General features: G+C 45.9%; 2 protein-coding genes across 13 annotated transcripts in view; one reads left to right on the forward strand and one right to left on the reverse strand.

Annotated features, from left to right (window-relative positions):
* pah (phenylalanine hydroxylase) overlaps positions 1 to 12630 on the reverse strand; it is a 13946-nt gene extending 1316 nt beyond the window's left edge. The window contains exons 1-11 of one of the 4 annotated variants that reach the window (XM_035621621.2): positions 12137 to 12630; positions 10937 to 11056; positions 6354 to 6537; positions 4309 to 4397; positions 3635 to 3702; positions 2496 to 2692; positions 1605 to 1740; positions 1430 to 1499; positions 1185 to 1241; positions 555 to 650; positions 22 to 155 (exon numbers count right to left, since the gene is read on the reverse strand). In XM_035621621.2, coding sequence (XP_035477514.2) covers positions 22 to 155; positions 555 to 650; positions 1185 to 1241; positions 1430 to 1499; positions 1605 to 1740; positions 2496 to 2692; positions 3635 to 3702; positions 4309 to 4397; positions 6354 to 6537; positions 10937 to 11056; positions 12137 to 12286 — 1301 coding nt within the window. In that variant the 5' untranslated portion in view covers positions 12287 to 12630. Of the gene's footprint in view, positions 1 to 21; positions 156 to 554; positions 651 to 1184; positions 1242 to 1429; positions 1500 to 1604; positions 1741 to 2495; positions 2693 to 3634; positions 3703 to 4308; positions 4398 to 6353; positions 6538 to 7147; positions 7169 to 9514; positions 9585 to 9757; positions 9860 to 10936; positions 11057 to 12136 lie in introns of those variants that run through there. The other 3 variants (XM_035621624.2, XM_035621623.2, XM_035621622.2) reach the window with 3 other exon arrangements.
* The window catches only part of itfg2 (integrin alpha FG-GAP repeat containing 2), a 67917-nt gene continuing 56220 nt past the window's right edge, over positions 10860 to 22556 (forward strand). The window contains exons 1-6 of one of the 9 annotated variants that reach the window (XM_047336518.1): positions 10860 to 11035; positions 12785 to 12868; positions 14405 to 14466; positions 16649 to 16825; positions 17516 to 17706; positions 22010 to 22149. In XM_047336518.1, the coding sequence (XP_047192474.1) occupies positions 17691 to 17706; positions 22010 to 22149 (156 nt within the window). In that variant the 5' untranslated portion in view covers positions 10860 to 11035; positions 12785 to 12868; positions 14405 to 14466; positions 16649 to 16825; positions 17516 to 17690. Of the gene's footprint in view, positions 11036 to 12784; positions 12869 to 14404; positions 14467 to 16648; positions 16826 to 17515; positions 17707 to 22004; positions 22150 to 22556 lie in introns of all 9 variants that reach the window. The other 8 variants (XM_035621612.2, XM_035621603.2, XM_047336519.1 and 5 more) reach the window with 8 other exon arrangements.

Below are 22556 nucleotides of genomic sequence, written 5' to 3' on the forward strand. Positions count from 1 at the left end.
ACTGAGAAGGAATCCTCTTACCTGACTCTCTCTTTGGCGTCCTCAAAGCTCTCAGCGACAAAGTAGATCGGCTGGTACTCTGTGATGGGGTACTTCTGGAGGCTGGTCTTGTCCGGGTCAAAGGCCTGGAGTTTGGGCTTGTCTGTCAAGCAGTACTGAAAGAAAAACGCAGCATATTTTAACGCAACGTTCTTTCGATTCCTCAGTGAGTGTGTCTATCGCCGTCACGGCTGCCGGTTTGTACAGGAAGTGCGGCATCTCCTCTGCTGTTGTGGCTCGGCAGAGTGCACATCCTCCGCAGACAGTGGCTAATGTAACATGTGACCTGGATATTGGATTTGTTCATCGTCCTCCTCCTCCTCTCTCCTGTCCCCCAGTTGCCCAGTGAACCACTTCACCCACGTCCCCGACGGGGCCGGCCCCACTCCCCCAGTGACACATTAAACCCAGAATCGGAGTGGACCACTAACCCACTTGCCTGCGCCGCTGCGGTGGTGCAGCGAGGTTAATGTGTTATACGAAACAGATGAGGGGGGGTAATCTGGACCTCTCACCTGCAGCTCTCCAAACGATGAAAGCAATCCAGCTCCGTAAGCTTTAATGTCCGAGCCCTGCTTGCACAGGCCGAACTCCACGGTGAACCAGTACACCTGAGGACACGCACAATATGGTCATCAAAGTCGGACATATACAGAAGATAACTCCCCAAAACAAGGAAGGTTCATCAACAGGCTCTTGGAGAAGAAAAACATTTTTTACTTGTGTTACGTTGCCATGCTTGTCGTTTTTAGGGTTTTTGTGCTGAAGTTTAAATACATCCATTTCTTTTTGGAAGATACTCTAGATAATCCCAAAAAACATTGCCATGCACAGTTTTCCTAGGGACTATTTATTTCTTTTCCAATAAAAAAATGCTCATAGTGTCGCGTGGTCACTTTTAAGTAGCAGTTGCTCTGGACTGGAGCAATAATTACGAAATGAGTCTCGAACGTAATGTCAATTATTCTGGACATGAAAGCAGATATTCTTGTCTCATTTAGCTGAAATTACATTTTTTTTAAAAGACCTTGAAATTGTAAATAAATGTAGCCTGGATTGACTCAATCTGCCCCCAAATTAAAAACTGATCATATATTGTTATTATTATCATTATTGTTATTATTTCTCTTTTGCACATTACTCACAGTAGCAAGTTTCTCAATGTACTCATCGGGGGCACCGAGGGAGGCGAGTCCGATTTCCTACACAGAACAGAATCAAAGCAAATAGATGAGAAAATAAAAAAAACCTTACAGAAAATATATTGAAAACCAAATTACCTAAGTGAGATAGGTAATTATAGTATGATACAGCAGACCAGTGTGTATAATTGTTAGTAAATATAATATGCAAACAATATGAAATAAAAAATGATTGGACACTCGACTACCTGTGAGAATTGGGCGAAACTAGGATCGGCAAACAGAGGAACGTGTCCCAGGAGCTCGTGGCAGACGTCTCTGTGTTGGAAAACAAAATAGGCACTCGTTGAAATGACACAATTTTTTTATGTGTGTTCTTCTTTCACATTTCACAGCCGGAGCTTTCAGACGCCCAACACTCACGGCTCGGGCGTGTACAAGGGGTTGGAGCTGTGGCGGATGTACTGCGTGGAATGGAAGACGCGGAAGGCGAGTCCCGCCAGGAAGTCCCGGGACGAGAGCAGGCCGGCCACGGGGCGGAGCCGGAAACCCGTGCACGCTGCGGGAGAGAGAGAGGGTGAGTGTTGGATCACAGTGGGAGGGAGGCAGGGAAGGTGGAAGTGCGGCATTTGAATTGGTTCCGGCCTCCCACGTTATCTGAATGAGGAGGAGTTTCATATTTTGTAAGACGCCAGAATGACTGGATGACTCGGGGTAAAAAGGAGCATAACACTAATAATTAAAATAATAATACGAATTTAATAATACTTTTCCTTTTAAAGAAAAATCTGTTCACCCCTTCTACCATTTATAATTTTGACAAGTGTATTAGAACAACAGAGAATAAAGTCCAAATATTTTGAGAAAACTTGCAATATCGCCTGAACAAAAAGTCTTAATATTTTAAGAATAAGCTTTTTATAATTGTTTTATTCAAAAACAGATGAGTGGGCTGTTGCCATGTTGTTATCAGAAGGTTTTTTAGGGTATTAAATATAAATTGAAACCAAGCAGATGATGTATGAGTCAGCCGCAGGTGGAGCACAGCAGGTTTTTCAAAATCTACCAGTGGCCCTAATACTATCAGAGCAAAAATATGGAAAAAGGAAGTAAAATATTCATATTAAAAAAAAAGTATCCCGCAGATGTAGTGGAGTTGAGAGGAGAAGGGGTTTCAGGCACAAAATATACGTTTAACATATAGAAATGCTGTCTGTCACTTTTATACCTTTACGGCCTATGTAACACCTAAAGAAGTAAAAAGAATATGTGATATAATTCATGCACATGTAATCTGTGGGAGACGGGACTCACACTGCAGGAAGCGGGAGACGTCGTCCAGCTGAGGGATGTTGTCCTGCTTGTAGCCGCAGTACTTCTCCAGCAGGGGGAAGACGCGGTTGTGCTCGCGGCAGGCGTGAGTCGGGTACAGGGTCTTCAGCTCCTGGAACACCGTTCCCCACGTGGCCTTCTCCTCCTCCGTGTACTCCACGCGAGGGATGGTTTGGCCACTGGGGGGGCGCAAAAAGTTAAAATAAATTAGGTTATTATGTATCTGTTTGTATCACGATTAGAATTTAATTATTATAAGTATTATTCCGTACCTGGGACACTAAAAGTCCCCACTGAGAGAACCAGAAAAAATACATGAACGTGCAACTCTTTAACCTCAATGTGATTTGCATGTTTCTGACCGTGGCGGCCTCTAGTGGTAGTTTTTTTTAGAAGAAAAGAAACTGTGGCATCAATTCAGAAGCTTTTTTGTTTTTCGACAAACCAAAACTTCAGCTTTCAGACTCATTCACAGTATGTTGCAATCACAGATTGCTTTAATCTGGGGGGGGGGGGGGGCTTTAAAGGATGCTGATGTCAAATTTTGCGTATACCAATGTTTTTTTTTACCACATCTATTGCTTTTTAATGTCAATTTTTCCTTTATAAACAATATATTGCCTTTCCTCAGTTCCCCTTCTCATGTAATATGTAAACAGTTTCAATCTTCTTGGCAACATCTCCGCAAATGTCATCTATATAAATATACATTTAGTACTTTTTATATTTTTGGCATTGGTTTATCTCGTGTGTGGCGAATTATATAATAAGTTTAACAAGTTAACAAGTTTATAACCAAGAGTTTCCTTGCAAGAACGACTAAAACTTTGATTAATTGATCCAGTCGAACCAAGTTAGTATGTTTATTATCTATTATTACATTCGTCCTCATTTTTATTGGATTGTATGATGGGAGTGTACCAACATAAAAACACACACACACACTGACCGACTCCTTTAAATCCACCACTGGCTCCCTGTGATTTGTCCTTATTTGATTATGATAATTTTCCAGACGAAGGAAGGAAAAAAATCAGCCAGAATAGCTACTGAAATAGAAATTATTTTTTAAATTCCTTCGTAACGTTTCTCCAGACATAAAAAGAATAAAGATGAGTTACTGTCTGTAGTTGTAGGCGATGTCAGCAAACTCCTTCCTGCGGGTTCTGTAGACAGGATCTGTGAAGCCCTGAACACACGCACGCACGCACGCACGCACGCACGCACGCACGCACACACACACACACACACACACACACACACACACAATATGTTAGATCTCCTGATCACACCCTGCCCACTCTCAGATAAATCAAAGAGTGGAAATCCTCTGCTGAGGCTGAAGCCCCGTGGCCGTTGACGAGCATCATGCACTCCGCCCGCGACAAAAGCACGCGGATACATATTCAGACGAAGCCTTTGTAGAGTGTGTTTTTCGGCTTATGATGAATACATTTCGCTTTAATGGCGGTGGCGAAAGGGAGCAATTATCTATAATTATAGGGGGCTCAATTAAAGCAATGACATCCATTTGTGTGTCCAGATCGTTTTCCATTAGAATAGACGGGAGAGTGCGGCCTGTCATCTCCACAGCCCAGTCTTTCATGAGATGTGTGGGCGTGAGTGGGCACGTATTCACACACACACACACACACACACACACACACACACACACACACACACACACACACACACACACACACACACACACACACACACACACACACACACACACACACGCACGCAGAGGCAGGATGTGGCACACGGACAGAGATGCGGATGAGTCAGTCCTCACCGGGTGATCGGCCTCCAGCTCGGAGCCGTAACTGAGGATCTGGTTGGCGAAGCGGTCCAAGTCCTGGATGTCATTAGGGAACCACGGCACTGGAGGATAATAACGGTTATTAGACATCGATAATTTATGTTTTTATTTTTTCCGTTCAACATGTAGTTATTATTCAGGTCAGATCAATCGAGCATTCATTCCCACAAACGCTGAGGCCGGAAATGTTAGAAATCCTGGAAATTCTTAGTGTTAGTAGGACAATTAAAAAGCCTTTTTTAGGCAAAAGTTTGTGCTCTGGTTATTTTTGCTTTTGCCCTTTTATGTCATATTGTATAGAGTGGAAATTATTAGTTAATTTATCAACAGAAAATTTAAATCATTTTTGATAATCCCTTAATCATTGAAGTGATTTGTTTTCAGCTAATGTCAACTATTACCTAGTTTCAATGCACATTTACTAATATTCTCTGTTTGATATGATTTACAATCATTTTGCGTGATTATAGACGTCACTTTAAAGGATGCAACTAATTTTAATTTTCATCACTGATTAATCTGCCCATTTATTTATTTTTCTTTTGATTAAGATAAAAAAAGGGAACATTTTTTGTCATTGTTTCCTTATTTATGCTCGAAAATTGACACATGATGATAGCTAATAGATCAATTGATTAACTGACAATGAAAATAACCAATAGCTCCTGTCGGTGTGATTCTGGACAGAAATAAACGAGTACAGTACAAATTGATATTGATGTTGTAGGTTTAATTTTGCCTGTAGGGTTTTTTGGCATGTTGACACTCCACAGAAGACTCCTCGAGGGGCATCTGCTAGTTTATATGGATTTATGACCCTCAAAAAAAACACTGGGGCCCAAACATTAATCTACATTTATGCAGTGTGGTCCAGCCCCAGGGCCCCCGGGTGGAGACAATGGGCCCCTGCCAGGCCTCCTCGATAAACAGGCCGTCTCCGAAACGGACCATAAATATCCCCCCTCGTCCACTTGACCCTGACCGGTAGACCTCAGTGTCTACGTGGTGTCAAAAGAGGATCATGGTGGCCCTGTCTGTCTCCGCCCGTCGTGACCTTGGCATGTTCTTAGTCCGGGGGCCGAGACACAGAGCTCCTCTGTTCACCGCCGGGCCTGTTGGTCCTCAGAAGCTAAACTAATGTCATTCTGGAAACGACCAATATCAGTGTGGGGGGGGGGACGACAAGATGTGGGCGATGGGGTCATCAGTCTCGTCGGCGACACTGGATGTCCATTACAGAGTCTGGCTGGGGGCAATTCGTAAAACCACCGACAACTGCTGATGAATAGATAGTAGGATGGCGGTGTCCCAGACTGAAATATCTTAACGACAAACGGCGCTAAACACGTTAGCGCCGTTTGTTCATCAGCATGCTGTGTTCAGCCTTTGGCTCGAAGGCACTGATGTGCAGATTCACAGAGCTGAGCGCCTTCAGACAGCTGACGGCCTTAGTTAAAAAATGATATAAAACAGCGGGCGACGGCTTGATAGACGGACTATTGGGGCGCATTCCACATGGGCACAAATGCCCAGAGTTATTTTAAGTTATGGAGATAAGTTCTTCTGAATATTAATCACTAAAACATTAGATGTATCACAATTCAATAAATTCTAAGGTATGACCTCATAAAATTTGTGTCATGTGACACTAAACTTTGAACTCTTTGAGGAACTAATTGGAACCAGTTATTTGTCTTATTATTTTTTATCATTTTAGAAAGATTCCTTTTTGGTTTTTTTCTTATTACTTTCTCATCTGTAACATTTTTACGTTTATATTTCGGCCCTAATGTCTAATGCTGCGTGATCTTCAAACTTCTTTTCATTGTTTCGCATGCCTTGCAACTGTTTTTTGAAAGATGCTTTATAGATAAAGTTTGTTACGATAATGACGAAACCACGGACAGATCAGTGACGTCCACCCGTGAACTCTCCTCTCTTTGGCATTTATACACATGTATTTATTATTTTGAGGATTCATGCTCGTCCTTGCCCTGCGTGTGCCTCATCCTTTATACCTGTGTCCTTCTGTTTGTTGCGCGACATCTCGTGCACGTGGCCGCTGATCTGCGTGCGCAGGCCGTCGATGGCTTCGTCCATGGCCTGGGCGCAGGAGGAGTCCACGCTGATGAAGAACTCGTACTGCTCCTTGTCCATCCGCGACGGACGGGACTCGATGTGCGTCAGGTTGATGCCCTTCTCCTGCGGGGACAAAGGGAGCATGGGGGAGGCGGAGGTGAGCTGATGTTTGTTTGTTGGTGTTGTTATTCAGAACATCTTGAATATCTCCAAATATATTTTGTTGGTGGTAGAAGGTTCATCATGTACAAATACAGTTTCTGCTGTAACAGGCTGCCGCACCACCTTAGTTTCACCACCAGTAGGCAGTGTGTAGTTACCAAATTGATGGGCTATTATTATCAGATGGTGGTGAAGTCCACCCTGACCTTGGATAAGAGTTGCCTTGACCTCGCCACACTGACACTGAGCCAGACGGACGGGACGTAAAGGCACGCAGGACATATTGTAATGGTTAAGTGCAAAAGAAAAAATTGTGAAATAAATCACGCTGCCCTCGTAAAGTGAGGCTTGTCTCATGCTGCAGCATGAACACAAGAGCCTCGGTTTTTTTCATGTATCATAAATGCAAAAAAAGGCCCTGGCTCGTGTTAAAGTGGCCTGTAAGTGGTGATCACCGTAGAAATGTGTATTTGTTTATGTCATATTAGGGGCGGGGAGAGGGAGTACGTGGTTCTCTGTCTACCATAGGCCAAAACTGAAGAGGAGGTGCGTGAGCTGCAGCGCCACCCACCCGCATTTTCTCCCATCTGGATCCCATTCGACATAAAACAGCTTCTTTTCTTTTCTTTTTCTTTTTTTTCTTCCAACGTCCGTGTCGTCCTGCATCCTTGAGCCTGATACTGACACGAGTCCAAGTTGGCATTTTCAAAAGAAGAGCTGACTCTTTTGTGATGCAATATTATCTTTTCACTGCCAGCGGATTTCACAACATATTGAGAGAGATTTTAAAGAAAACAACAACCAATGCTTCACAACTGGAAACTTCAAAGATTAACGTATCTCTTTACACTGGATATGTTTCAATAGAAATTTTCAATACAAATGATTAGACGCGCCAGATTTTTTTAAACTTTGAGAGAAAATGTTCCACAATATTTCCTACATTCTTTGCATTTTGCAAAATGCAGAGAAGGGTAAAGCTTTGGGTTGTTGTAAATCCTAATCATTTTCAACAGGTCAAAATGTTTTGTTTGTTTGTCAGCAGGTATCAAAAGAAATACTGAGCGGATTTACACGAAACTTGGTGGATGGATGGGACAAGATCCCGTCCAGGCAAATTTCGCAAAACCCCAAAACTTTCTTTCCGGGGCGAGGTTAAAAGTTACATTTTCACAGATTCCCAGGATTTAATTCCGGGATCTTGATGGAAAACAAGATCAAGATCCCTGAAATTAATTCCTCGGTGGAGGTATGCAGTCGACTGAGGGCCGTACTAGTTACCAGAGAACTATTCCAACATGTGTACCATTAGTGGCCTGGTCCAGCTTAACATAGCTAAAGCGAGTACGGGGTCATTTCTGTACAACTCTGAGCCGTCCCTGCACAGCACTGCAGATGACAAATAACCCCTCTGTTGCCCCCCGGCTGAGGTGCGAGGTCAAGGTCGGCCCGTGCCTACGACTCGTCACATGAATGCCACGCTGCTGTGTCACATGCGGATTTTTTTGTGCGTGACTCCCCCCCCCCCCCCGAGTAAAACAAAAAGAAAAGATAAGGCCTTCACATGATGACAATGAACACACACGATAGAGGCCGCGGTTTGCCCGGCTGAACGTTAGCACATGTTTTGTTGCGTTGGCCTAAGAGGAGTGCGCTGATGGTCTGGAGGCCATTGTGCACATTTTTTACTGAAAATCTGGCAGTGAGCAGGGGGAGGAGCAGGGGGAGGAGCAGGGGGAGGATTGGAGAAGTGGCAGCTCATAGGTTCGAGGAGGATCCTGATATTTGTGAGAGCAGCATTTGGCATGTTCTTTTTTTATCGATCATGGTCGGCCGGCCCACTCCTCCGCCCCCACGAACTCACATAGCTCTTTGAACCAAAACATTTGGTTTCTCGGGACCTTGTGCATGTTTTTCCCGACTACATTTGGGAGTAGCACGTTTTTTGGGGGAGTTTTTGTTTTTCGGCCTGCCAAAGGAGCAAACACTGATTTTGATAGGACATCGATGTTGATGATTAAACAAACGTGTTAACTGTCACGTACACAGGCAGTTGAGATCGATTGAAGAGGATAAAAAAGACTTGGCACGCATTGATATACTGACCCTCTTGTATTTACATGCATTCAGATCCCAAACTCTAGTCCTGGATTCAAAATGTCACTGGTACTGTACGGAAATGCCCAGTAAGCAGCAACTACTTATTATGCAAAAATGTGTATTTTATTGGATTATCATTACTAATGTATAAACAGCATTTTAAAAAGGGCTCTCTGTAGCTCTCTAACCAGATGATGTCACAGTGATGTCATCGGGGTTATCTTGACTTGGACTTGAGTCTTATGATTATAAAAAGTTTAAAAAGCCTGCGTTACAAAGTAGATACTTTGTGCAGTTGCATAACAGGGAGGGATTCATTAAAGACAATACCCAGCTGCATCATGGGAAACGTAGGACCAGCCTCATACTCAAAACTAATCTTCATCAATCTTATACTACTTCATACAAGTGTCCCTTCAATAGACTAGTTGTTTGCAATGGACTAATTCAACCACTTTATAAAGTATTTCATCTATAGAAACATTTCTTATTGTATGCTGATGATCTATCTAAATCTAAATTTGCAAAGTGACTGAAAAAAATGCACTGTTTCCAGACGGCTATTACAAATATATTGTATACAAGGTATATTGGGTAGAAAATAAAGATACTCAAGTAAAGTACATATACTTCAAAACAGGACAGCAAACTACTGTATGTGAGGTTAAGCGTTTTTTGTTTTTTTAAAAAAGACTATTAATTGAATTAAGATATTGATTCCCCCTTCGAGGAAATTCAAATTTGACACCACCCCCCAATCGCTTTGAGGGCTCGTGGCTGGCGAGCTTGCTGTCCCTTCAACTAACAGAATAATCCGACTAATCCTTGAGCTCTTTACTTGCAGCTACTCTCCACCTCTGCGGACGACCAGTGAGCGATCCGTTCGCTGTGTCATCAGCGCGGGACACCTGCAGGAGGAGGAGGAGGAGGAGGAGGAGGTGACTCCAGCGGATCAAAGATCACGCGGCTGATACACAAACATCCGAGATAAGTTTGTCCATTTTCCTCCTTCATAGGGTCAAAAACGCCACCAAAACAAACACGGCCGCGACGGCTGGTGGTAATCATACACGTAACCTACTTTCCTCTGCCCAGACACAAGTCAGAGCCGAACGTCGCAACTCTGGACTCTTGTGTTTCTCGATCTCATGATGCCGTCGTAAATTCAACGTCTGAAGAATTTGAAATATTCATAAACTTCGTGGATGTGACAGGCCCGAGGAGGCTTTGATCCACTAATCCTGTTTCAAAGGAATAGTTTGACATTCTCTCTTTGATTTAAAGAATCAAACAGACGTTAGAGATCCTGCAAAGCTTGTATTTCCTTTGGACAGTGACTAGTGATCACCGAACTATGATGGCAACTTATTGCCGAACTATTCATTTACGCATTCAGCCCTAAGTATCTCTTGTACTTTCTTCTATCTCTGGGAAACTCATTTTGTGGATTCCTCTGGCTCCAATTGTCATTTAAAAAACAACTTCTTTGAGGTTCCACATTTCAGCCGCTCGAAGAAAACTTCCAATTATGTGTTTTTGTTTTTCCCCCCACAGTCAAGAGTAGTTAATCGTACCCGCTGCGGACCAAACCACCCCAGCTCTACATTAACATTCCTGCCTCCTCCTCTGTGAGGGGGATAACAGCTTGTAATATTTTTTTTTTTTTGCTTTCCACATCCTGAAGAAACACTGCAACATCACCTGAGGCCACTTCCCACCATGTTTCCCTCGTTATGTGAAAACTTGCACAAATGTAGGAAAAGTATTGCGTCCAGTGATGAGTGTGTTGGGATTAGGGCTGCAAACTAACCACTATTTTCATCATCGATTTAATCTGTGGAATTTTTTTTCTCGATTAATCGATTGGTTGTTTTGTCCACACTCCACAAGATATTGAGTTTACTGTCGTCGAGGAGCAAAGAAAGCAGAAGATATTGATTATCAAAAACAGTAGTTGATTACAGTGAACCGATTCATCGATTAACTGTTGCAGCTCTAGTTGGGACGTATTCAAGTTTCAGTTTTTACTACTCCCCCAGAGAATGAGAAATAAGAACCGGCCTTATCACCGCTCATGATAGTCATGTGCGCTGGGGCACGGAAGTGTGCTGCTGATTACTTGGAAGGTTATAGGAGGAGAAAAGCATTTGGGGGGAAAAAAGGCATTGTCAGGTTGAGTTGAATGGTGCGACTTCATGTTTTCGTGTCAGCTGACAGGTTTGGCGCCGTCACCCGGGGGGGGGGAATTGGGGAGATTTACCTCGAAGAGCCGCAGGGCCCGGACCAGGGCGCCGACCTCCTCCTTCAGGGAGAAGATGCAGGTGATGACCTCGGACTTCTTGTTGGTCTCCTCCTCCAGGTACATGGAGCCCCGTCTCGGCTGTGGGGGAACACAACACATGCAGATCTGTGAATTCCTTTTTCTTCCGTCATTATCGGGCCGCTTGATTTGGGAGTGGGGCTCGTCATGTGCTTGGTGTCAGTCCGCTTTTCAGAGCGCGGCTGGAAAAGAACGTGCGCGAAATGTGGCTGAGAGCCATGACTAGGAATTTGGCTCATGGAGCATGACGCCTTCACACCTTTAACCTTTTAACTCTGACCCCTGCAGGAGTGGTGGGACCACATGCTCCACACACGCACACACACAAAATGAGAGAAAGAACATGAGCACAGCCTAAATTCTTTCTGCAGGCATGTGATGGAGGAGCAGAAAATCTAATCTATATTCCTGCACAGGCAGCTATTCATTACGCTTAACATTTCGTGGGCTGTGAAACCACTGAAACATCTAGTGCTTTGATTGTCTCGACTGAAAGAGGAATTTCTTAATTTTTTTTAATGTCAGAGGACTTTTATCTCAGGCTCCGACTAGTGATTCATTTCAACTATTGGTTCTCCCTAATAAACATTTGGAAAATTATGAAAAGTGCCCGTCACAATTTCACTGAAATTTAAAGCGGTGTCTTGCAAATTGTCTGATTTACAACGGCATGAGATCCTCTTATTTGCAAGAGCAGTTTTAGTTGACAGGTGACCTAAATCATCGATGAATCGACAAATGATTTCATCTCCAACTGTTACATACAGAAGCAAACGCATATTATATTATATGTATCCAGTTTAACCAAATACTTGGCCCTGCACATATTGTCACTTTTATCAATGGCATCAGCTGCTATTGTTGTTTTGTTTTGTCCTCAATACACTGAGGCACTTTCTCATTCATTTGCTCTGTCTGCTGCTGTTGTGACTGGAATATTCCAGCTGTGTCAGAGATGCTGCTTTCGGAAAAAAAACCCAACCCCAGCCTGGTTTGAATTAGCAGATGAAAACTTACAATTACTTGCTCCAATTCCTTCTCTGCAATGGCCACATCGTGACATTATAATTTTATAATAAATGTAATACAATATGTACGATATCATGTCTAATGTCCCAGAAAAAAACAACACATCTTTACCCCCGTGCCTCGGTCCTCCGGCTCTGCCTCGGTCCCATAGGTCCCGTTCACTTTCTTGTACGCAGCGTCCATCTTCTCGCTCCTCAGGTGAACAGATGTGTGTGTGTGTGTGTGTGTGTGTTGAAAGTTGCTCTGCTGCTGCTGCTGCATATAAAGCCTCTGCGGTCTGATGTGGGCCCACGTGACGCCACACCCCCTTCCAGCATCGGACTGTCACGGGATGTTTTCTGTTGAACCGAGCCACAGTGGCACATCTGGTTCTTGTTGTGGCACCGCTGGCAGCGTTTGGCGTCGCGCGCACTTGGTGCGTAAAGTTCTGTCAACTTTTTTGTTGAAAATCGGAATTTGGTCTGTACCTGTGCAGCAATGTCGGACCCTGACCACAGGTGGAGTCGATCACCGACACATGGGGGGTTGTCAAAGTTTGACGGTCGTTTTTTAAAACGTCTACCTTTGTCCTCGTGGTTATAATTTATTTTTTTTGAATCATCAAAGACTCTTTATAACCTCCATAAGATATTACTGTAAATAGAATAAAAATGTCAACAGAATTTTTTTTAAATAGGAGGGCCAATCAATGCACTGCAATCTTCTGTAATCTTCCATTTATCCCTTTGGGGGGGGGGGGGGGGGGGGGGGGGGCTGGAGCGCTGGAGCCAATCCCAGCTGACATTGGTCGAGAGGCGCCAGTCTATGGCAGGGCCACATACAGAGACGGACAACCATTCACACGTAAGGTCAATTTAGAGTTTCCAATGAACCTAACCCCATTCTACATGTCTTTGGACTGTGGGAGGAAGCCGGAGAACCCGGAGAGAACCCACTGCTGTGAGGCGAAAGTGCTAACCACTACGCCGCCGTGCAGCCTTCTGTACCCTTGTGATCTTCAAAATTATACAAAACAAAAAAAATCTAGGACAATAAAAGAGACGTAGAGGCGATCACGTCACAGAAGATTTCCAGAATCGCAGCCAACCACACGTGTCGTGTGTCAAATTGTATTAATCCGACTGTTTCATTGACACCGATACACTTTTTCCCCCCCTGATGTCAGAGGTCACACAGGTCCAGCTGACCGACACGTGTTCCCTACATCGGGGTTAATCAGGTGATGTTTTGTTGGCCCTTGCATACCGCTCGCATTCATTAGGATCTGAACTGGTCAATCTTGTCCACATTTCAAAGAATATTTGTTGCGATTTTCCAGAATTTCCCCTGTTATTTAATTTGCTGTGTAATTTACAGATTAATTATTTCACGCGTCATTAAAACAAACCCTGAAATGTTCCTGAGGGACGCTGCCTCGATAGTCTGGGACCCCGATGAATTCTGCCAGGCTCACGGTCTGGATCTCCTCCATTGGGAAGGGATTTCCCACCGGCAGAAATCTTGCCGGTCCAATCACAACCGACTATCGGATGATGGGCAGAAGCGACTCGTGTAAACAACCAAGATGGCTGCCCGCCAATGAACGAGCATTTGACCAAAAGGCACCCGACGGTTTCAAATTGCTCCCACAAAAAACGGCAACGCTGGTTCCCAGACATAGTGGAAACATCATCACGGACCATCTCCTCTCCGCTCTGGTCCGTCGACGTCGTCGCGTCGCTCCAACAGGCGTCACTCAGGAATTTAGGTTCTGCGTTCGTCGGTCGCGCATCTCGGAAAAATTTTAATTTCACCGAGAGGTCCCAGACTAATGCCGATTTGAGTTTTAGTCTGGCTACAACAGAGGAGCTCCAACACACCGACCACATGATGAGCTGTAAGCTGCCGTACAATGCACCCTCTGCTAATCGTCACTGAGAATGAAATAGTCACATACTATCATGTGAACAGACAGCAGTCACATATATGGAAAAGCTTATATTCTTTCCATTTAATGCACTAAATCAGAAGAATGGGGGGGGGGGGGGGGGGGGTTGGTAAGAGGTGAGGGAATCCACGGGTGCCACATGAGGGCAGTGTAGGTTTGATAATGTTGAGAGAACACACACACACACACACACAGAGCAACACTGGACACCAGTGGTTTGCCATCTTTTGCTCTTCGGTAGACTCGCTTATCCAAGGTGACAAAACTGTAAATGTTCAATGTTAGTATGTTAAACCCTAGTCTGACTATAATCCCGTGCTGTGACATTGGGTTAATTCACTAAAAATGTTTACTGTCTACCATAAACCTGCAGCATCCCTGCTTCTGTTCCGGCTAACCGTCTTCGCAGAATGTCATAACACTTCTTCTCCTTCTCCTTCTCCTTCTCGTAGCTTTTGCATTGCAGCCTACCCACCATGCTGGAGTGTGTGGCCATGATATCAACTTCTAAAAGGTAATAATATGCAAATGTTGTGTTCACAGCTTGTCCCTCTGTACCTATAGTTGCTAAAATAGGAATTGATCCTGCCTGATAAGATGATTCATACACTTTGCACTGTCTGCTATAAGCCAAATTGAAACGCGCTGCACTGTGGCAGACTCATCGTTGGGCCTCTGTCGTCTTTCCGCCGTCTTTTCCCAGATGAACCCATCATCCGGGATCGTGATCACATAAAACTCCTTGGTGTGTCCTCCTCACGTCGTACAGTGGGGATTGCGAGTCCCCCCCCCCACACACACACATACACTCTGCGTCATCTACTGTCATTATCGGCGGACGGAGACAATTGCTCGTTTATTACCAAGAAGTGGTGCAGTGTGCGTCCCACAAAGGCGTCCTCCGCAGGGCGTCCCGTCTCATTCACACACTGAAGGTCCATTCTCGCCCTAATGATCGGCCAGATGCGAGCCACTGTAACTGTCGGGACGGGCCCAGGCCGAGAGGAATGAGCTCTTTTACACGCCGCAGCTGTCCTGGTTATAACGATTATGCAACTTTTTTTTTCTTCTTCTCCATAATTATTGTGAAAAGTTGGACGAGGAAAAGCGGCTCCGGCACAGAGCAGTACTGGGGGGGGGGGGGACTTAGAGATGAAAATGGATCATAAGTTTCCATCGAAGTTTCCTAATTGTTCTTTCATGAGACGTTGTTGATTAATGGACTGGTTGACGGACGTCCTGTGAATGTTGTCCACATGTGCACTGTCCACAGGGGTGCTGGAGAATCCACTCCAGCCTGGCAGCAGCATTGTGGCCCCTCTTTTGCTGAGAGAGCGAGGCGGAGGGGGGCAGGCAGGCAAGAGTGGGAGCAGAGAAAAGAAAATGAAACTTTCAGGCTTTTCAGCGGTGCTGTTGTAAAGGGGGGAGTGAATGAGTGCGGGGGCCGCGCAGCCAGCCACACATGGGCCGTTCTCACTCGGGATAATGGAGGCCTTTCTGTGGCTCTTAACCCCCTTGTCGCGCGCTGGGAACGGGGGCAGCCCCGGCCGCCCGCCGCTGACAACGGACACGCTCGGACACGCTCACCCGCCGGATAATTGAATTTTACACCCCTCAAGAAAGAAAAAAAAAAGTCGCCGCTCCTTTCCCCCCCGGACGGGTCTTCCTGCCACACGTGGCCCTGACAGGAACTCTCCCAGGGATCAACATCTCAGCCAAGGAAGCGAGAGAGAGAGAGAGAGAGAGAGAGAGAGAGAGAGAGAGAGAGAGAGAGTTCCGAATCGGGCCCAGTGTCAGTGTGAGACAGGAGAAGATTAAGAGGCAAATGGTGCTTTGGTGTGAAACAGACACTTCACCGTCCCCTTCGAGAAAGTGCAGTGAAGTCAGGCGGCCAGTCCACCTCTTTGGTCCAGACTGAAATATCGCAAATACTATTAGATAGACTGGCATGACAGTTGGTACAGACCATACTCCCCCAGTTGTTCCTATAGAAGTCTATGAGAAAATGACTCCACTTCTTTTTTGATGTATAACTTCGGCAGACACTTTGCTGAGGAGTTTACAGTCTCAGTTGCTAGTTTCAATACTCTTTCAATACAACATGATGTTCATTTTGTAAGTTGTGGTCTCGCAAATGGACGATGAAGTATCGTTTGCATTGGGGCATGGATACCGCGTGATTGACAGCTAGCGCCTTCCAATCGGTGCATCGTTGCATGTGTAGGTGGGCGCTCAGTGGACAACGCTCCTACGTCTGGTTGCGAAAAAAACCCCAAGATGGCGCTGGTGAAAATGCAAAAAAGCTGAGGCTTCAAAGCGGCGGCTCGCAAAACCAACGGGTGAAGTCATGGCTTTTCTTTCAGTGCCAGCAGCTGGTTGACCTTTGCCCTTTTGAGTGAAACGTCTTGACAACTGTTGGATGGATCAAACTTGGTTTAAATGTGAAATTATGTGTGCCTCTGGTTTGATAACAGCCTGACAGCTGCAGAATATGGATAACAGATAATAAAGGAAGTATCGTGTTACGTGCAGGGGAAAGCTCTGTGATCGGTGTGTTTGGGGGTCAGCTCATTAGTTTCCTGCACAACATGTAGTGAAGATGAAGATTAGATTGTTGTGTTGTTGATGTAGGGGAGGGGGGGAGTATTGATGATAAAAAGAGACAGTCATCCAAACCCCCCCTCTCTTCCTGACAGTGGGCTTCTTTACCCTCGGGCTGATGATCTCGTCGGCAGGGGAACCGGGTTCACCGCCCTCCGCGGCCCCATGACCAAACACAAAAGGTGTTTCCTCGCCCGCGGCCGTGGTCACTTTCACCCGTCACTCAGACTTTCTCCGCCCGTCCCGCGGCGTCTGCGCAGATGCGGCTCCAGGTGAGCGTTTCGACTGCGGCCCACGGCTCCTCGGCTGAGGGGTGCGCCCGCTGTCCCGACGTCACCTGGGACGGTCAGACACCAGGGGTGAGGACCATCTGATGGGTGGAGGGTTATTGGGGCCTGATGCAGCTGCGTGTTTTAACGTTGAATTTGGATTCAGGTCTTTTTGTCACAGACCACACATTTGACCTCATCACTCAGTAAAATCACTCAACAGTGTGATACTTGTTGTTCGTTGATGTTCCCACTGTTCTCTGACGCGTCCCATCGGGTGTATTTCATCTCCTACCTGTTTGACTTTGAGGACTGTGTTTACGAAGCCGTCACCGGCAGAACGAGCAGCGCGCCGTAGGTGTAGGGACACAGAGACTTAATGAGAAGTCTGTGATCGATTGACGTCCGTGCCGCTCGTCACATGATACCTGACAGACACACACACACACACACACACACACACAAACACACACAGAGGGCCTGTCACTCTGCAGCTGCTAATCACGCTCGAGCTCGACCAGTCATTTCCTCTCTGTACTTAAATGGTTGTTATGATGTCTGATATGAATTTCACAGAGATGCACAATACATTTGTTTTTACGAAATTATGAAAATATTTCGTTTTTGGTTGATCTACAGTCCATGTGTAGTAAAAAGGGGAAACCCGTGTTGTAACTCTCTCTACCACCGGAGGACGACATTCGCCTCCTCTCCCACCAGGCCCCTCCTCCGGTCAACATCCCTTGTCCCAAGTGGCGGCGGCCCCTCCCATCGAAGCTGTAACCTCTCCTAATCCCCCCCACCACCACCACCCCTTGTTGCCCAGGAGACGGCTCAGACGAGCAGGTGATGCATTGACAGGGAGCAGATGGTTCCCTGTGGAGGTAAGCACGGCCGAACAATGCTTCCATATTCATCATAAAGTCTCGCTAACTCTCTGTGTCTCCCTCCTTCAACTGCGAGTACACACACACACACACACACACACACACACACACACACACACACACACACACCCAACTTCAAAAGCTGAATGAATCGTGCTTTTACTGACGCATACATTTGCTCACTCTGCTTTTTTTAAAATCTGGATTGCTGATTGAAAAGGCGCCAGGTTCTCTGTCAGAGGCAGTGGGTTGATTATGATTATGAGACACAACTTGTGATGAACCGGAGCTCCTCCGTACAGGAGAAGTTAGTTTTACTGTACCTTCCCGATGGGCAGGCAGGAAGAGTAAAGCACCAGACAATAGGCGAGTTCCCTCGCCTCGGCCTCTTGCAGGTGTTTTCGAGCTTTTTTTCCCTCGCCGCAGTAACTCACTCCTCTAAAGAAGCTCCTTCTTTTAGCCCCCTGTCTCCCCCCGGAGATAAAGTACAGACACCCCACTCTCCCCCGTCTTTCTTTTCCGCTAACTCCTGAATAATCCAAGCAACAATGCAGGGGCTCTGAGGGCGGTGTGCAGCGATTCGCCGCAGGCCTGACTTGTTTTTTGGGGTGCTGCAGAGCAGGAGGGGGGGGGGGGGGCATTATGGAGATCAGCTAATGCATGTAAAACACTGCATCCCTTTAAAAAAAACAACAAAATTTTTTTAAGGGGGGACAAGTGGTAAAGAAAAAAAAGTGTGCGGCACAATAGAGGCTGCGGAGTGCTACGCTTTAACCCACCACACCTGGAGCACACAACAGGGGGTGAGAGTGGCAGCCCCCGCCTCACCCATCATCACCAGCACCGCAGCACCTATCAATACAGGCTGTAAGGAGCTTGGTTTGGCTGCAGGAGGAGGCGGGGGCCGCCTGTATTCACGGGCCTGACTATGATAAAGACGCACAGTGAGGAGCCATTCAAGAGCCCTGTGCCCATAATGGAGTCACTAATAGGTGCCTATTCAGCAAGGAAAGTGTTTTCTGGGGGAGGGAGATAAAAAGTTTTTTGGGGAGGAGGGGGGGCAACAATCACTTTGTCTGCTGCCTTGTGTATGTAAAATTTATGCAGCGCTCACCCCGCCTCCCCCCCCTCCACCCTTTCCCCAAACTCTTTTCTGCTGTCTTTTTTTTCTTTTGGTTAAAGAGCGTCACCGGTGAATAGACTACATGCATAGTTTGGAGTCTTCCTTTCATCCTTACTTGAAAATAGATTGAATGGCGTGTTCTCGAGTGAGTCCAGTCCAGCGGCGGGGATCTCAAAAAACAGGACTGCACTCATTTCTCTCTCTCTCTCTCTCTCTCACACTCACTCTCTTTCTTTTTCAACTCCCTCTTCTCATAAAAATGTTATAACTGTAGATAAATAGAATATCTCTGACAGTATTTACGTTGAGCTGCTGGTGAGTGTACAGAGCGGATATGAGGCCATAAGGAATGTGTTGAAGAATCACACTGAAGAAGACGTGCCATTGGTTTTCAGTTGTTCTTGTGTGCGTATAGATAAAGTCGCTGTAAAGAAATCCTCAGTCAATATACTCAGAAAGTCAAATTTAATTCCAGACACAACTTTATGTAGAGTCTGCATATTTTGTGATATGAAAAGAAATAAAGGAAACTAAAATACTGTAACGTAGTATGATAGAAAAAGCTAATTTGATTACACAAAACTTAAGATTCATTAATAATATAGGATGTGAACATTTTTTATGTGTGTCACAGAACAAACTTGTTTTTTAAGCAGTTTTAAGCAATAAACAATTTTCGATGTGTGCAGGATCATCATGAATCCAGCTATACAACGAACCACATATATACCATAAAAACCCTGTTGCTAAGAAACGTCCAAACCACTTTCCACACATCTTAGCAGTCATTGTGATGTGCAAAGATGTGCAAGAAACTGCTATCTCCTGCTGACGCTCAGGCCCGGTCACGCCGCCATCGCCGATAGCAACTGTCTTTGCCCTCCCTCGGTCCCGGGGCACCAGGGGAGCGGACCCTTGCGGATGAGCCGACTAATGTTGAAATGCTGCAACCATATTGAAAGAGCGAGAGTCGCCGGGGCCGCATTGTGCCTGCGTGTCAAAGGGCTTAGCTGACAGATTGATGAGATGAGGAAATAACGGAGCTGACCGGGGGGGGGCAGGAGGAGAGAGTGGGGAGTGACGGTGGGGGGATTGGGGGCTCCCAGCATGGCATGGCAACCGGGATTTGGAGTCAGAGCAGGGCAGCCGCCTGTGTAGGCCCACCGGGCAGAGCCGGCGCAGGTCACCGCTCTTTGATTCCGGTGACAAAGGGCAGCACGCTGTGGGCAGGGCCGCGCTCCTTAGAACAGCATGAAAGCCCTTGTAATGGTATTTTTATGTGTTTTGTCAGAGGCTTTGTCAGATTGTGTGTATGTGTGCTGATGTATGTGTTCATTTGTGTGTGTGTGTGTGTGTGTTTGTAAATGTGTACCATTCAGTTTGGCCTATTTATTTCTTTTGGATGTGACTAAGTGAGAGAAAGGATTAAAAATCTTAAGCACTTAACTTTTATTGTATTATTACAAATGTGTCAGTGTTAGTCAGATGGCTACCTTTCAACTGTCGTTCCCCAGATGTTGTATTAGCTCTTGGATTAGTAAAACAGTGGTAAACAAAGTTTTTTATTTTTTATTTTCTTAGTCCAACAGAGAGAAACCATAAAAAAAACAGCTTGAATCAATGTTTTCAATCTTGAGAATAGACGACAGCCACTTGTTTGCGAAAGAGATTTGTCACAGTGATGACCCCTCGGCCAACTCTTCAGTTTTAGTGTCTTTCAGCTGACTGTTTTGGTTTTCCAGCCAGGAACTTCACTGTTATGGCTCACCACCCCTGTCATAGTCTAAATCATATTAAACACTAGCTGCTCCGCACCAAAGTGGAGCATTTAGCAACTAAAGAGTGATATTTCTATCGGTTCAGTTTTGCTATTATGCAATACACCAAATGGACCTATATCAAATATTTTGAAAAAGACTCCCTAAAAGTTTCCCCTCACGTGAAAATATGAGCATCCACACACTCAAATACTGCGATTTCTGCATTTTCTGGGCAGCGTCTTAGCAACTGTCACTTTGGCATCTGGAATTACCCAAAGTGCACCGCAAAGCCCCCGGAAGGAGGTCGATCAGAGCGGGAGAGACCTCGCGCGTGCTTTAGGAAGAGTCTTGATCTCAAGATGGTCGCAAAGCAGCTACAGACAAAAAGAAAAGGATTTTAGGATTTAAAAAAAAAAAAAAAGTTGAAAGGATTTTTTTTTTTAAGGAAGCTGTTCCACATGGGTTGTGTGTGGGAGTGACTGCTTGTGTGTGTGTGTGTGTGTGTGTGTGTGTGTGTGTGTGCACACCACTGTAAGTGTTTGTTCTGGTCACCATGGAAACATAACTGACTACTCCTCACTTGTTCACGGGCGCTTGTTAATATTACACCGAGAGCACTTTTCCTAAGTTTGCCTGAACCGCAAGTCTGACGATGAAGAACCTCAAGACCAAGAGGCACTCTAGATAATAAGCCTTTCGAGGACCGTTCAGAACATGCACGCACACACACACACACACACACACACACACACACACACACACACACACACACACACACTCTAGTGAGCTCTGATTTGTGCAATTGATAAGGCTCCATTGTTTCCAGGGCACTTGCCGCTCGATGCCCTGTAATGTAATTACGTCGCGGAGGCTCACGCTGCTGCGGAGCGGCACAGAACCCGATCCACGTCGTTGTGTTGTGTCTGGTGCCTCCTCTCCGTCCAGCTGCTGCTCCTGGTCTCTGCTCTGGCCTCTGTCACCACACACAGCGCTGGGGGGGGGGGGGGGGGGGGGGGCTTGTTCTTGTGTTGCATCTGGAAGAAATATGATTTGGATGTTGTTGTTGTTGTTGTTGTTATTTGCCAGAAAGTGTTTCAAGCAAACTCAGAATGGAGAGGTTTAAGAGGCTTATACTTATTTTGGTGTTTTGTCCAGGAAATAGTGTGCATGTGAGATTGTTGCACCAGTTTAGCAGAATGGTAATTATTAACAGCCATAAGCTATTTGAATAGACTGCATGTTTCTTTTGCCTCCCACGGAGAGACATTGCTCAGTTCCTCACTCAGCTATAAAGACTGACGCTACAGCAGACAAACTTGGATACTTGCTACATCCGGACTTCAATGCTTTCATAGCATAAAATATGTAAAGTGCAAAGAGTAAAGCTCATTGAATATGTCTGCTGTCGACAGGACAGGAGCTCCAGGGCCTCGATGGGAAAACGGGCCTTCCAGAAATCAGGATTTCAAGCCTCCTCCGAGACCTGCGGCCCGACCCCGCCGTCCCGTCGGCGCGAGCACCTGGCCGCCCAACGGCTCCCGCTCTGCTCAGCACGGGGTGAGTCCATCCATGCGCACCCAGCTCTTCCTAAATCCACAGCTGAGCGCCCTCCCACCTGTCTCGCCGCCGTCGCCGCCGCCCACAACTCCGATATCCCAAAATGAAAGACACGTCAAAAACGCTGCTGAATGAGAGGGAAGATCCGTTAGACCCCGGAGCATCTGTCCACCTCTCTGACACTAATGAATGTTAAGTAGGTTAGCCGCCGGTGTGCCACCGCCCCACGGGTCATTGTGACTGGCGGTGGCAGCAGCAGCGGCGGCTGTGCTTTTGTGAGGGTGCGCCGAACCCCCCGTGTGAGTCGTCTAAAATGGCCTGGGCCCCGCTTACTGCTGCACACAATCGCAGCACGAAGAGTTGCCATATTGATCCTTCTTGCTTTCAGATTAAAGCATAAAAGGAGC

Source organism: Scophthalmus maximus, chromosome 12 (assembly GCF_022379125.1).
Source record: "Scophthalmus maximus strain ysfricsl-2021 chromosome 12, ASM2237912v1, whole genome shotgun sequence".
Classification (NCBI taxonomy): Eukaryota; Metazoa; Chordata; class Actinopteri; order Pleuronectiformes; family Scophthalmidae; genus Scophthalmus; species Scophthalmus maximus.